Consider the following 15,026-nt stretch of genomic DNA (forward strand, 5'->3'; position numbering starts at 1 on the left):
CGCTGACACACGCAGAGGACACGCTGACACACGCAGAGGACACGCTGACATACACAGAGGACATGCTGACACACGCCGAGGACACGCTGACACACGCCGAGGACACGCTGACACACGCCGAGGACACGCTGACACACGCCGAGGACACGCTGACACACGCAGAGGACATGCTGACACACGCAGAGGACACGCTGACACACGCCGAGGACACGCTGACACACGTAGAGGACACGCTGACACACGCAGAGGACACGCTGACACACGCCGAGGACACGCTGACACACGCCGAGGACACGCTGACACACGTAGAGGACACGCTGACACACGCAGAGGACACGCTGACACATGCCGAGGACACGCTGATACACGCTGAGGACACGCTGACACACGCAGAAGACACGCTGACACACGCAGAGGACATGCTGACACACGCAGAGGACACGCTGACACATGCAGAGGACACGCTGACACATGCAGAGGACACACTGACACATGCAGAGGACACGCTGACACATGCAGAGGACACGCTGACACACGACGAAGACACGCTGACACACGCAGAGGACACGCTGACACACGCAGAGGACACGCTGACACACACAGAGGACATGCTGACACACACAGAGGACACGCTGACACACGCAGAGGACACGCTGACACACGCCGAGGACACGCTGACACACGCCGAGGACACGCTGACACACGCCGAGGACACGCTGACACATGCAGAGGACATGCTGACACACGCAGAGGACACGCTGACACACGCCGAGGACACGCTGACACACGGAGAGGACACGCTGACACACGCAGAGGACACGCTGACACACGCCGAGGACACGCTGACACACGTAGAGGACACGCTGACACACGCAGAGGACACGCTGACACATGCCGAGGACACGCTGATACACGCTGAGGACACGCTGACACACGCAGAAGACACGCTGACACACGCAGAGGACATGCTGACACACGCAGAGGACACGCTGACACATGCAGAGGACACGCTGACACATGCAGAGGACACGCTGACACATGCAGAGGACCCGAATTCAGTTCCCAGCACCCATGCGTTGACTCACACCACCTCTAACTCCAGTGCTCGGGGATCTGACGCCCTCTTCTGGTACCTGCAGACCCTGCACATAGGTGGTGCACGTACACGAACAGCTGTTGTTTTAGTTGGGGCACTGAGGAGACTGCCGTGGGTAAAGCGCTTGCTGTGCTAACATGAAGCCCTGAGTTCGGATCCCCAGCACCATGTAAAAGCGGGCATGGTGGCGGGCATCTGAAACCCCGGCACTGGGGGTCAGGGACAGGTGTGTCCCACAGGCTCACTGCCCAGCCAGTCTAGCAGGAACATGGAGCCCCAGATCCAATGAGACTCTACCTCAAAAATGAGGTGGCAGGCCACAGAGGAAGATACGTGACTTTGACCTCTGGCTTCCACAGACATGCACCCCTGCATCCACATACACACATGTACATGCATGCATACACCATACAAACACTAAGAAAAAATTAAAGAAGGGCTTAAAAACACAGCAAGGGCTTGGAGTGTTACTCAGTATGTGAGAAGTCCTGGTGCTGTCTTCAGTATGGAAGGGAGGGAGGAAAGAAGGACGGCGGAGGGGGAAGGAAAGATGCAGGACAGAGGGAGGGAGACAAACATACAGCCACCTCGGGAAAGTCAAGGGTCTCCAAGGTTACATGAGTGGGAAACCAGGGTCTTCTTAAGTAGGAACAGAGCTGCAGGGCTGTGTTCTTCAAGGGACGTGATGGGGACAACTCACCTGTGCAGCGACAGGAAAGGGAAATCGAGTCACTAAAGCTAGCAGAGGCCAGGAGCAAGAACACCCATGAGGTGCTGCGTGCTGATGGGGGGACCCGGGAGGAGCAGGGGCTGGAGAGCGGGTGCTATCTTGGGGTCTAGGCAGAAAGCCGTACCCGCTTGCTTTGGGGGCAGCAGGCAAGGGAATGGAGTGGGGTGAAGTGGAGGCCACTAGAAGAGCTGAAACCGGGAGGGGAGCAGGGGGCAACCTTGTCCTTGAGGATCCAGGGGCCCGGAGAGACGCAATGGGACAGAGGGCACGTGATCATGTAAACACCAAAGATGTCCCCCATTCAGAGACGCGTGTGGCCACATATGCAGAGAGAGTCAAGCCCACAGGGGACATTCACACAGCACAGACACACATATAGACAGACATCCACATGCCCACCAAAAAGGATTGAGTAATGACCACACCAGGACACGCTGTCCCTTCTACATACATATAGGTGGGTATTCACTCCACACACACACACACACACACACACACGGGCAGCACCGGCATCCACATGATGCCACAGTCAATCCCCTAGAAAGAAGTTCTGGGCACCACTATGACAGGACACTCATGGCTCAGAACCCCAGCACCATGACCCTCTTGGGAAAGTGACACAGACAGGGGCCATTGCTCAATCTCTCCACCCTGTCCAGCCCAGGGTCAGGGAGGAGCCAGGGCCAGACCTCGCGTGCCTGCCCACACAACCGCTGTCAGCTGTCACCAGCAGACGGCCGGCCACCAACGCAGACGGCTTGGATTACAAGGGATCTTACAAAACCTTCCCATCCTTCAGGGCTCAGCTAAAGTCTCTCTCTGTCTCTCTGTGTGTATCTCTCTCTGTCTCTGTCTCTGTCTCTCTGTATCTCTCTCTCTCTGTCTCTCTCTCTCTCTGTCTGTGTGTGTGTGTGTGTGTGTGTGTGTGTGTGTCTCAGACACACACATATACACTTTCCAGGCCTGGTGGGCACACGGACCCTTTGAGAACTCTGGTTTTGTTAGCCCTAACTAGGTGGCCTTGAGCAAGTCGCTTTGGCTCTCTGTGCTTCATTTCCACCTACGTAGAGTGAGGAGAAAAAGACGGGATCATGTGTGAACCACCAGGCATATCCCCTTAACAGCCCTGCCCCCAGAGAGGGCACTGAGGTCAGTGAGAGCCACAGCCTCCTCTGGGCATGGAGGGCCAGCTGCACACACGCTCACCTCCTGCTCCTGCTGGGCCTTTCCTGCAGGGCAGGATCCTGGCAGAGCAAGGTGGCAAACGCTTTCTTTTCTTGCTCCTACAGAGGAGCAGGAATCCACCTGTGAGGGCTGGAGAGATGGCTCAATGGTTAAGAGCACTTGTTGCTCTTACAGAGGACCAGGGTTCAGTTTCAGCAGCCACATGGTGGCTCATAGCAATCCATAACTCCAGTTCCAGGGGTTCCAATGCCCTCTTCCGACCTCTGTGGGCACTAGGCATGCATGTGCAGGCAAAACACTTATACACATAAAATAAATAATCTTCAAAAAACAAAACAAAACAAAAAAACAAACCCAACTGTGATATAACTTGGAACATACAGGACCAGGCAGCCCTCGGGACAGAGGTCTGGGAACCCTGAATTTCTATTCCTATCTTCGAGGACAGCCTGAGATGGATTCCTGTGTATTGACAAGATCTGAGGGCAGGAATGGGCCCTGGCTGAGGTTTCCTCCTGTCCCATCTCCACTTGTCTGGGCCCACACCTCAGCCAGAGCGGGGCCCTGAGCTGCATGATGGAACCTAAGTGTACTTTCTCTTGCCTCTCAGGCAGACCTGCCAATGCCAGCCCAGGCTGACACACTGACTTCCATTGTGGTCTCGGGAGACCACCGTGGAGGCCTACACAGAACAAAAGGGTTAGGTCCCAGCCCCCACCTCAACCTGGAAACTGCTAGGCCCAGCCTAGAACATCAGCCTCCAGAAAGGCGCCAGGCTGGGGTGGAAGCCCCTCCCTGGGGTACCAGGCTGGGGTGGAAGCCCCTCCCTGGGGTACCAGGCTGGGGTGGAAGCCCCTCCCTGGGGTACCAGGCTGGGGTGGAAGGCCCTCCCTGAGGCACCTTCTAAGCCCTGTGTCTGTGCCCTCAAATGTCTGAGGCCCCTTGGAACTCAGTGCACCTGCTAGAGGCTAGAACCCCAGCCCTGGGGCCCCAAGGATCCTAATGCCTTGAGAGCCAAGGTCCTCCACACTGACAAAGTCAGGTGTGGACACGGATAGAAGTGGGCACACAGCCACATACTGTACCTACCACCAAGATCTAGGCTCATTGAATCTGCAGCCTGAGGCCCCAGCCTTGGTGAGCCTGATCAGCCTGCTGGGCCGAGGTTCGTGGCCCTGGCTGCATCAGACAGTGGGCAGTCCTGAGAGGCAGCTGGGGCCGGTGTGGACCTGGTTAAGGCCTGAGGCTTTTGAGAGCCAGGATGACAAAGGTACCCAAACCTGAGAGTGACTCACAGGCAGACCCCCCCCCCAGGTGGCACAGGGCCAGCTGGGCACAGGAGAGGCAGCCCTGAGTGTCCTGACCCCCCTCTAGTGCAGGCTGCCCCCGCTCCAAGCCTGAGCTTACACTAGTCTCCCATTACAGCAGACAGGACTTCTCCATCCCGCTCCCAACCACGGACAACTCCACGGAAATGCTCCCTCCCAGGTCCCAGAAGGAACTGGTTCCTGGGCATGGAGAAACTGAGACTGAAGAAGAGGACTGGCCAAGCCTCTCAGCACTCACTCACCATGCCGGGCTGTGCTCTAGGTTCATCGATCTGCAGCCTGAGGCCCCAGCCTTCGGGTCCCCAGAGCCGGGTGGGCACACGGCCAGAAGCTTAGCCTGTGTGCTGGCTTTTCTGGGGAGTCACTTTGACCTGGGTACACAGAAGTCACACCCTTCTTCCCCTCCTGAGCCTGGGTGGGTCTGAGCTGAAGGCATCTGATAACCTCCCAGGGCATGTGTGGGGCCCTGACCGCTGCAGTGGAGTCCTGGTCCTGCTGAGCAGGAGGCCCCATGATGGAAAAACCCAGGCCCGGATGTGCGCAGACATATAGCACCGGAGGGCAAAGAGGACTCCAAGTGGCCTCTAGGGTCCGGTCTGTCTGCTTAGCCCTGCACCTCAGCAGGAAAAGGCCTGACCACCATCCCGAGTGTCATAGACTGTGTGATTTCTCCATAAGAGGGACGTAAGAATCGGGGCCAGGCCCATAGGAATGCAGGCAGTGGTCTGGGAGGAAGGTGCTTTGGGAGCTCCTGGATAGGTTTCCCAGTGTCCAGCCAGGGGACTATTAGATAAGAGGATGGGGGAATTTCTCTCAGTGTCCAGAACTCTCTAGGTCATCCTGTAAGTAACTAAGAATGAACAGACTCTAGACTAGAGATGAACAGCTTTGGTCGGGAAGCATGTGACTTATCACGAATGCGCCGGAGGCCTCAGCTACTCATCTGTCACACATACATACTGCCTGAAAAGCCAAGGAGGTGGGAGAGACACTGGCTGTCACTCAGAACCAGAGGGCCCAGCTCAGCAAGTCTTTTATTTATTTTAACAGTCATAAAAACAAGTGAGATGTAAAAACCCTCTCCTCGGGAGCCCGGGAAGGGAAGGCACTGTCGGAGCTCACCTGGCCAGAAAGGCAAGCCAAGCTGGAGACCAGAGCCCAGCCCAGGGCAGCAGGACCCAGCCAGGTGATAGGGGACGGCTCGAGCCTCACGCAGGGACTGTGCAAATACTGAGGTCATGTGGAAAGTGATGGGTTCGGGGTTCAAGCCCCAAGCACCAAGGTGTCTTCTGTGGGCAGATATCTGGGGCCAGCACCTGCCCACCGTGCCTAGGGGTGCACACATGGCCACGAGTGCCAGCTCCATGCACCTTACATATAGACAGCAGAACCAAGGTCCCTCGGCAGGATCAGGGGCTCATTCTGCAGCTTCGGGAAAGAGCTCAGAAAAGTCTCTGAGAGCCCAGTGGTAAGGGAATGCTGGGAGCCTGGTGTTCCCTAGGGACCTTTGGAAGTCAGGCCTTCTTGCCTTCGCTGGAGTACATCAATGACACTGCTGATCTCATCTTCAGGAACCTGGGGTAAGGGCACAGCATGAAATGCCAGGGATGCCCAACTCCTTAAATCAGCTGGGATTTCTTCCTGTCCCCAACCTCCAGCCCCACCCAGGCACTCACCAGGGCATGGTCAAAGTTGAAGGTACTGATATAATAAGCAGAGATGTCAGCAGCCGCCAGGGGACCCGCGATCTGGGCCACAATCCCACATTCATCTGAGGGTTGGAGACACAGTTGGAGCTCAGCACAGATGCTGTGGATACCCATAGACTTGCCCTGACCCCCAATATGGGGGGTGAGTGGTCCTCACCAAAACCCAGAGGCTGTCCCCCGATGCGTACCATCCTCCACAGCTCTCCAGAGGAACTGGTCAGCAAGAGGTCACTGGGGAACCTGGGGAGGCAGGTGGGTGATGGGAAGGGTACCCATGCATCCCTATCTGCCCTGATCGCCGGGGCATGTCCTCCTGCCCACCACAGAGCCTGGCACCCTACCTCCCCCTTTCCTGAGGCTGGCTGAGGGGCTATGGCCTTCTTGGGGTCAGGGAAGGGGTTACATACTTTTTCTGGGTCTCTGCGTCCATAACAATGGAGATGTAACCCTCAATGAGGGAGAAAGCGAAGAATGGGATGGAGCTTGACTCAGGACCACCTGAGGCTGCCTCCTTGGGGACACTGGAAAGGGATGACAGGGTCAAGGGCTCTGCCAGGCACATGGCTCTCTCCATTTCCTGACTACCAGAACACAGAGGAGGAGCCAAAATGGATGGTTCTGGAAAGGCCCTTGTAAGAGAATCCTGATTTCCTGAGGGATGAGCCCTAACTGCCAAAGACCCAGGGCCTTGGGCAGAGTGGTTCTGTCAACACCTCTGGCTGAGGGCTAATGGGCTGTCAGGAACCCTACGACACTGAGGAGGATACAGAGTGACAGAAGGAATGGATGAGACAAAGGTCAGCATGCACGGAGCACTAGAGTGAGGCCAGGGATGGAGTGCATGCATGGCCCACCTGTGTGAGTAGAAGAGGACATCAATGAGGGTGGTGGCAATAGCTGGCAATGTCTCAGGGTCCAGCGTGAGGACACAAAATCGGTTCTGCGGGCTCTGAATGGGATGCACCGTGGGACTGGGCCCTGCTCAGGATACATGGGCCACAAGGTGAAAAAGCAATCTTGGGCTGGGGCGACCCCTGGTGGTTGGGCCGACCCCTGGTGGCCGGGCAGGGAAGGGCCTGGGTGTACCTATCCCAACTCACATTGAGAAATGGTGTTTGTTGGTCTGAGGGAAATACCCATCCCATCCATCCCATCCCTTTACAGGACAAGCCCTCCTGTGGGAAAAGGTCCCACCTAAATCTGGGTGTTGGCGGGCAGACCTTACCGTGCTGGGCTCGGGGAAAGCCGTTGCTGGAATCGTCCTTGGCAACAGGCACGGGCTCCCCGCCTACTTCACGGTAGATCTGGAACTCCTGGGCCAGTGTGTGGATCACGACAGATAGGTCCTGCTCCCGTACCTGGGTCGAGGCAAACGACACACATTACGCAGCCCCAGGCACCTCTGCTTACGCTCTGCAGCAGCACCTGCCCAAACCCACCAGGATGAAGTCGGTCTGGTACGTGGACAGCATCAACACAGACACGTGGTGCTCAGCCAGTGGGGCAATGACAGACCGGGCAATCTTGGTAACTCCAGCAGCCTGCATCACCGCACCACTGTGGGATGATACGTTCATCACCAGCCATGCGGCCTCGGCAACTTGCAGGAACTCGGATGGGGGTAGCTCTGTGGGCAGAGAGGTACATGCCCGGTTAGTCTGAACCTTAGTGAGTTCGTTCCAGCAAGGCAGGTCAGGCGTTGTCTCCCATTCTGCCTCGGTGTGGATGCAGGTGTTGTTCCCAAACTCAGGATTAGGGTCAAGTCTCAGCCTTAGCACTTTGCTGTGTGATTTGAGGCCAGTGGTTTTTCATTGTTTGTTTGCTTTGAGACACGGTCTTACAATGTAGACTAGGCTGGGCTTGAACTCAAACTGATCCTCTTGCCAAAGCCTCCTAAGTGCTGGGATTCCAAGCCCTGTTTAGTCTGTTTCCTATCTGCAAAATGGGATATTCCCCGGGACTTTTCTGAGGCTGAATGGGCTTCATCACACCACCAGAGGGCGCCGAGGGATCTACTGATGGGTAGGCGCTCACTTGTAGGCAAGAGATTTCCCTACAGAACGGGGAAACAAAGTCCTTTGGGAAGGAGGCTAGGCCAAGCTCCAGGTGGCTGGCTTGAGACTCTAGGCCTTAGAGGACAGGCCAGGCAGGCAGAAATGGGAGCCAGAAGTCTGCTCCTGGTCCCAGTGCTGAACAGGGACAAGGGCCAGTGTGGCTGTTGTTCGCCCAAGCACAGCCAGGAGGCCCCAGGACCCTGCTCTGGGCTTGCTGCCTGCTCCTGCATTCCTTCCCCAACCCTCAGACTCCTTGCCTTCCCAGGCCAGGAAAGGAGAAGCTGGTTTTCACTGGAGAGATAACTCCAAGAAGAAATAATGACCAGGGGTTAAAACAGCGACAGAAACCCCCTTAATCTGGCCTAAAAACTGGCCTGGGACTCATATCCAGCCCTTTGTGGGCTTTAAGTTTAGAAAACTCTCATTAAATACTGTTAAACTGCCACGACTACATCTTACATAAGAGAAAACAGTACTTAAGCGAAGAGTGGAGGATTCGAACCCAGACCCATGCCTTTGAGATCTAAGCTCTTGGGAAGCTAGTTCGATTCCCTGCACCTTGTAAGAATACGGTTTAGAGGTGAGCAAGGGGCCAGTTCCCACCTTTAAAGCCCTCCTCATCCACCATGAGTGTGTAATCTTCCGGGGTCTCCGTCAGGCTGAAGAACTTGCACCTAGTGGGAAGGGAAGGGGTGGGAAGACTTTCAGGCTGGACAGGACAAGTGAACTTTATTCCAGCAGCACTAAAGGACCCCCCGCCGGACGCCTTCCCGACCCACCCTCAGGCCTCAATTTCTTCCCCGGAGGAATGTGGTCTGGGTCCCACCTCTCTGATCTCCCGCTGTTTTCCAACTCCAGATCTCCCCTCCCTTCCACATCCTAGAGGTGTCGGGCTTTGGGTTCCCCTAGACAACTCTTAAACTCTACATGAGGCGTTTGGGAAAGGGCTAACGCAGGGCTAGGAAGGCATGCTCCATTACACTGCCGCCTACCCCAGGCAGTTTGCACCTTGACAAGCCCGGGGAGGAGACCTCCCCAGGCCGGATAGGCGGCGTCTCAGAAAGGGTAGGCCCCGGCCGGATGGCGGCCAGAGCGGACAGCGTCCCCACCCGGTCCCCGCTCCCTCGCGGCGACCCTAATCCTCCGCCCCTGACCTAGGGTGACAGAGGAGCCCCCACCCGTCTGACCTGCGCCCCTGAACCCGGGTGCGCACCGGCTGCGATGGGGCAGGAAGAGCAGCTTGATGAGTGGGTGGGTGTAGAGCCAGAGGCCCGAGCGGGCGAGGCTCAGTACCCGCACCCGGTGCTCTAGGATGTGAAGTTCCATCGCAGTTCGCGCGGCCACGGCCCCGCCGCCAGCTAGACCCAGGCAGGAGGCGGGGCGGCGCCCGGTTTAAAGAAGCGGCGGTGAGGGGCTCCACACCGCCCCGCTACGCCGCGGGCCCGCCCAGCCAGCGACCCACTCGTCGGCGGCCACGCCCCTCAGCCGCTACGAGGTGGCCACGCCTCCTCCCGAGCCCGGCCTTCCCGGCCCTGCGGGCTGCCCTCGAACCCCGCCTTGGCCTGCTGTCCATTCCTCTAGCCCCAGTCTGGCGATCACAGCCTGCTCCTACCCCTCGGTGGCGTCCAGGCCACGCCCCGGCTACGCCCTTTCCGCTGGCCGCCAGCCGTGTTGGGTTTGGGAACGTGCCGGAAGCTCGGGGTCCTGTCTATCCTCCGGGCCTGCACGTGGGCTTTATGGTTTGAGGCCCTTGAGACTCGGGAGGGCTTCAAGACTTGCCGGAGTTCGGCTGGGGCCGGAATGCTGTCCACAAATCTCTGGAGCGTGGAGGCCGGAGACTCGCGAGCGGTACAGCTGTCCTTCCTTTTATTGCTGGAGGCAGGGATTGCAGAGCTAAGCAGGCTGATAGGGGACTAAAGAGTACTAAGCAAGGGCTGCCCTGGGTTGGTATTGATAATACTTCATCCCCTACCTTGCCATCGTTTTGACCAACTGAAACCTGGCCTGCATGTCCCAGTTTTTTAATCACCCGACTTCCAGAGTAGAATGCACCCCTCTAAGGGGAGGCACAGAAAAAGCCCTATCACCAATCTGAGGAACATACTGTGGGCTTGGAAGCTTGAGGTTCTTCCAGGGAAACAACCTGGAAGTACCTGAGCTGGGAACGCCCAGGGCTCAGACATTGAGAGGACAGGCCCTTGCATTTGAGGCTTCCTGGGTATTCAGGCCAGAGACTTGAGCCTTGTAGAAGTCTCCTTAAAGCTTGTCACCATTAGCTGAACTCAACTGGTCTGAGCACATCTAGATTTGCTTCAGATCCAAGAAGGCCCCAAGCACTGGCAGACACCCCAGGTATGATCAAACATCTGAAGGTTTAAGAAGACCCCAAGGCTTAGCAGGAATGAACAAGCACAGGTTGGTTCCATGGCAGGACACAGCATGCTCCAAGGGGCCCTTATTTGGCCCAGGCACTCAAGCCTCAGCTTGGAGGCTTTGAACAAGGTAGGTTAAAGTTGGCCTCAGGTGTGATCAGGACCTAGCAGGCCCATACAGGACCTCATGCTCTGGACCCTGTAGCACAAGCAGACGAAAGCTGGGCTCAGCCCTGTTCCTGGCTTTTCTAACTCCAGATGATTCTCATGGAACACTGTGCAGCCACCACATCCTGGCTTGTCCTCTGGAGAACTGGGGGGAGGGGGGAGTGCTTCCCAAAGGCTGAGTCCATCTCACCATGGCAGGTGTGGAGAGTGGGAAACCATAGGGGTGAGAGGCAGGAGGCAGAGAGTGAGTGAGCTGTCCAGAGCCTCTGGTGACCATTCACTTTTCTAGCCTCGGTATCCCCAGCTGTGCCAGGACAACATGTTCTAGGCCCAGGCTGTGTCTGAAAGCTCCCAGCGAGCATCTGTTTCTCCCTCCCTGTTCCCTCTTATGGTCTGGCCCAGCTTGGTCTCAGGCCAGGAACAGCCACTATTGTTTGACTAGAAAAGCTGCTTCCTCAGCAGAAGGGGGGCCCTCTCTCAGGGACACCCTGTTCTTGCTATTACCAGTTATCAGGTGGTCACTGAGCACCTGCCTGCCCCTCCATGGCAGTCTGCTCACTTGGGTGAGGGGCTTGGGGTACAAATGTGGCTCTTGGAGGGAGAGGGCATAGAACTCCTTTTCTGTCAGGCCCAGCCCAGCCTAACAAGTGGACCGTGTCAGCAAATGGAAAGTAGCATTGTATCAAGGAGGCCAACTTCTCCCCTTACCTGTCTGCCTCTGGTGGAAGCCTGTGTCAGATATCTACAGTGCCTCACGCTGGTGGCAGCCCCTGATACAGCAGGAAGTGCTTAGAAGTTAACTGGGATCTGAAGTGGCATCGAGGCCTGGCCTTGGACGAGGAAGAGCTCTAAGCTACCTGTTCAGGGATTCACTCCCAACCCCCCAATAAAAAGTCAGGTACCAGGCCAGGCACACCTCTTTAATCCCAGCACTCAGGCAGATCTCTGTTGAATTCAAGGTCATCCTGGTCTACAAAGTAAGTTCCAAGACAGCCAGGGCTACACAGAGAAACCCTATCTCGAAAAGGCAAAAAAGAAAAGCAGGGACTTTGGGGATTATTTCCTGCTCTGCCCAGTGGTGGGCTTCAGCTCTGGAGTGACTCATCTATGTCAGAAGATGGACATGGCATCAGAGATGGGTTCAGAGAGAATAGAGCCTAGAAGAGCAGCTGGCTCTCGACTTGGTGCCTCCTGTATCGAAGGTATGTTTCAGAGGGGTTCCTGCTGGGTTAGGGGCCCAGGATGAAGGGTGATATCCCTTCTGGATCCCTAGCTGCACACCAGCTCTCTATACAAGCCTGTTTATTTTCGTACAAAACCATGTTTCTATTTTACACAAAGAGTACCCCACCGCTTCCCCGCATGTCAGCACCCTAACCCTGGGGAACACCCCAGAAGGATGGGCTGAGTGAGACCCAACTCATTCGGCCATAGCTTCTGCCTGTGCTGGCTGGGCCAGCTTGACTCAAGAGAAAATAAATAAGGAGGCTCAGGCAGAATCTGTACTAGGCCAGCCAGATTCTATCCCAGCCCAATGGCCAAGCAGATGGGCCTTCAGGTACACAGGACCTGGAGTGTTGTCAGTCTTTGAACCGTGTAAGATGTGTGGAGACCCCACCTGGAGGCCTGAACTCCCGGGGTTACAAGTAAGTGTCCTCACTCTCCTGGGAGGTCAGGCTCTCCTGTGAGCGGTGGTAGACTAAGTCCTGGGGAGCAGAGTCCTGCGGGACTGGGTCCTGGGAGACTGAGTTCTTTGGGGGCACATCCTGAGGAGGACAGGCATCTCCTGAAGCAGTCACCACTGTGCCTTGATTGGGGCCTGGGGACTTTTCCATCTGCCCACTGGCCTTTGTCCTCCTCTGCTCCTTCTGAATCTGCTTGGATGGCTTAGCTTTGGAGCTGAGGAGGGTTGTATCTGGGGGTAGGCGGATGGACGGTGAAGGTTGCAGGGCAGGTCGGGGACCAGGCTCTGCATCCAGGATGGCCTTGGCACCATGCATCCTGGGCGGAGAGCGACACTCCAGCTCACCACGGGTCTCTTGCCAGCGCCGCAGCTGGATGAGGTGCTCCCGCTCAATCTGGCGCTCTGTCACAGGCAACTCTATCACCTTTGGGACAATGAGGGTTATGTGAGCACAGAAAGAATGCCCTTTCCCTTCTGCCTCCAATCCTAGGCTCTCCTGCCCACCAGCAACCCCTAACTGTGTCTGCTAAAAGCTGAACCCAGGAAGGATATGGTTGTGGTTTGAGTGTCAAACATGAGTGACCCCACTGTCTCAGAAGAAAAGGCTACCTACAGTTAGTTCACAGGCCCACTCACCTTCCATCCTGGACAGAAGGGGCCAGACTGAAATGGGTAACCCCACTCTCAGCCAGTATTGCCCCCTACTGACCAGGGCAACCTGGCTGTCCAAGCTTCAATTCCAGTTCCACTAATTTTCAGCTGGTTACTAAGAGGAGTCACTTTGAAATTCTGCCTGTATGAGCCTCTATTTCCTCAAACATAAAATGGGGACAAAGCTGGAAGTGGCATACAAAATGGCCTTGTATGTCTGCCCCTGCAACATGCACTAGCATCAGCCTGGCCTCCCCCCCCCCCCAGAAGCTTGTCATGCCTATGTCTCTTAATCTGTAGCCCCCAAAAAACAAATGTACACAAAGAAAAATGAGAGAGCTGTAGATCACAGCTCTTCTCTACTCCCACAGTAGATTAGCTAAGGAAAGTACTGCAAAGCTAGGCCTCAGTGCTCCACTCGCCTAGCAAAAGGATGAGGTCCATCCACCTCCCGAGCTGACCAACCCTGGGAGCAGGGGCATATAAGGCCTCCTCCAAAGCCATTGCCAGCTCCCCTTCCCTCCGATAGCAAGTGGGAGGTGTGGGCCGCACCTCTTGGACCAAGAAGGCTTCCTGCATGATCTTGGGGCTGAGGCTCCGCAGCTGCTCGATGGTTTCATACTGGCCCTGGCAGGCTTTGAGCTTCTCAGGGGAGCCTAGTGCGTGCTTCAGCAGTACCAGCCCCACACGGAAGATGATCTTGACTCCTGTATGGGGCAGGTGATGAGTCCAAGGGAGGCTTGTGGGCTTCTTTTGCACCCCCCACAATCCAGCATAGCCTGGTACCTTCACAAAAGAACATGTCCCAGACTCGCAGCACGGAGCTCCAAGGCAGGGTACGTGCAAAGGCACACATGAACCACTCTGTCATGTACAGCAGGGGGTCGATCTTCTGCCGGCTAAGGTGCTTGTGAGCCACAGGGGACACCTTCTGTAGCAGTGAGAAGAGGATCTCGCCATCCAGCTGGATTGCCTCCTGAAGAAACATCAAGGCCACAGAGCCATGAGTACAGCCCACAGGGGCTCCTAACGCTAAGTCAACATTAATTCACAGGTAGTAGAGCCTAGAGCACTGACAGACAGCTGAACAAACCTGCAGAATGGGGAGGGAACAACGGGGCTGAGTATCCCAGACGAGGAAGGAACCGGAGCTCCAGCCTGTCAAGGCCAGGAGAGGGCCATGCATGGGCTGAAGGCTGAGGGAAAAGCATTCTGGAGGAACAGAATGGAGCTTCAAGCAGAAGCTCCTCCCACCCCCACCACCTTCAAGAAGGGTTCTCTGTAACCATGGCTGTCCTGGAACTCACTCTATAGACTAGGCTGGCCTTGAACTCAAAGAGATCCGCCTGTCTCTGCCTCCCAAGCACTGGGATTAAAGGCACCACCATTGCCTGGCTCAAGCATGAGCTCTTAAGCCTAGGTCAAGGTCAAGGAGGGAGGGACCAGGAGCCCTGAGGAATTTTGATACTGCCAAGTGAGACCCACTGCCTCAGAGAACATCAGAGGTCAGAGGCACAGATGGAAAGATGTAACTGATGAAGCTGGTGCCTGAGTGGCCTCTAACAGGTCTTGGGACTTTAGCCTAGAGTGGCTATGAGAGAAGTGAGAAGGCCTTGGAGTGGCCACAGAAGGCATCCAGCCTAGAGTGTCCCAGGCCAGCAGGTACTCACCAATTTCTCACTATAGTAGCCAGGCAGGTACTTCTCACAGACTTGTACCAGACACCAGAAGGCTTGCTGTGGGTGAGAGAGGTGTAAGCCCTTGTGGCTGGGGTCAGGTCCCCTGCCCACCCACCCTGGTCCTGGGTACCTCAGCGGGCATGTGCATGAGCAGCACAGCAGCAATGGGTGCCTGGGCCTGGCAGTAGCCCTCCTCGGGGCGGTACAGCGTGTAGGCCTTCAGCACACGGAACAGGTCCTGCTGGCTATGGAGAGGACAAGCAGGATAGGATGGCAGGTATGACTACTGCCCACCACTTCACCTGTACCTCACTGGACCAGACCTGCCTCGGAACCTGCCCTTCCCTGGAAAGGATGGTGCTTGAGGTCA

General features: G+C 56.3%; 2 protein-coding genes across 5 annotated transcripts in view; both read right to left on the bottom strand.

Annotated features, from left to right (window-relative positions):
* Positions 1-5,348: 5,348 nt before the first annotated feature.
* Castor1 (cytosolic arginine sensor for mTORC1 subunit 1) lies at positions 5,349-9,555 on the bottom strand. 2 transcript variants are annotated; one of them, XM_059275592.1, is made up of 9 exons: positions 9,316-9,555; positions 8,706-8,776; positions 7,488-7,675; positions 7,274-7,406; positions 6,903-7,026; positions 6,456-6,569; positions 6,237-6,288; positions 6,016-6,110; positions 5,349-5,914 (listed from the first exon to the last, which is right to left on the bottom strand). In XM_059275592.1, exons 1-9 carry the CDS (start codon positions 9,426-9,428, stop codon positions 5,854-5,856), a joined length of 951 nt encoding a protein of 316 aa, XP_059131575.1. In that variant the 5' UTR covers positions 9,429-9,555; the 3' UTR covers positions 5,349-5,853. The 2 variants fall into 2 exon arrangements, with proteins under 2 accessions (XP_059131575.1, XP_059131574.1); XM_059275591.1 differs by having other exon boundaries at positions 6,206-6,288; positions 9,316-9,553.
* A 2,372-nt stretch (positions 9,556-11,927) lies between these two features.
* Positions 11,928-15,026, bottom strand: part of Tbc1d10a (TBC1 domain family member 10A) — a 32,020-nt gene continuing 28,921 nt past the window's right edge. For all 3 annotated transcript variants that reach the window (XM_059275588.1, XM_059275589.1, XM_059275590.1), the window contains exons 5-9: positions 14,787-14,901; positions 14,648-14,713; positions 13,764-13,953; positions 13,530-13,684; positions 11,928-12,750 (exon numbers count right to left, since the gene is read on the bottom strand). In XM_059275588.1, coding sequence (XP_059131571.1) covers positions 12,283-12,750; positions 13,530-13,684; positions 13,764-13,953; positions 14,648-14,713; positions 14,787-14,901 — 994 coding nt within the window. In that variant the 3' untranslated portion in view covers positions 11,928-12,282. The remainder of the gene's footprint in view (positions 12,751-13,529; positions 13,685-13,763; positions 13,954-14,647; positions 14,714-14,786; positions 14,902-15,026) is intronic.

Source organism: Peromyscus eremicus, chromosome 10 (assembly GCF_949786415.1).
Source record: "Peromyscus eremicus chromosome 10, PerEre_H2_v1, whole genome shotgun sequence".
NCBI lineage: Eukaryota > Metazoa > Chordata > Mammalia > Rodentia > Cricetidae > Peromyscus > Peromyscus eremicus.

Excerpts from the sequence above, each read along its gene's own strand:
- Castor1 (XM_059275591.1), bottom strand. The coding sequence starts at position 9,428 with ATGGAACTTCACATCCTAGAGCACCGGGTGCGGGTACTGAGCCTCGCC. Across the intron at positions 7,676-8,705 it reads GGATGAGGAGGGCTTTAAAG|AGCTACCCCCATCCGAGTTC; the intron begins GTGGGAACTGGC and ends CTCTGCCCACAG. Across the intron at positions 6,289-6,455 it reads GACGCAGAGACCCAGAAAAA|GTTCCCCAGTGACCTCTTGC; the intron begins GTATGTAACCCC and ends CTGCCTCCCCAG.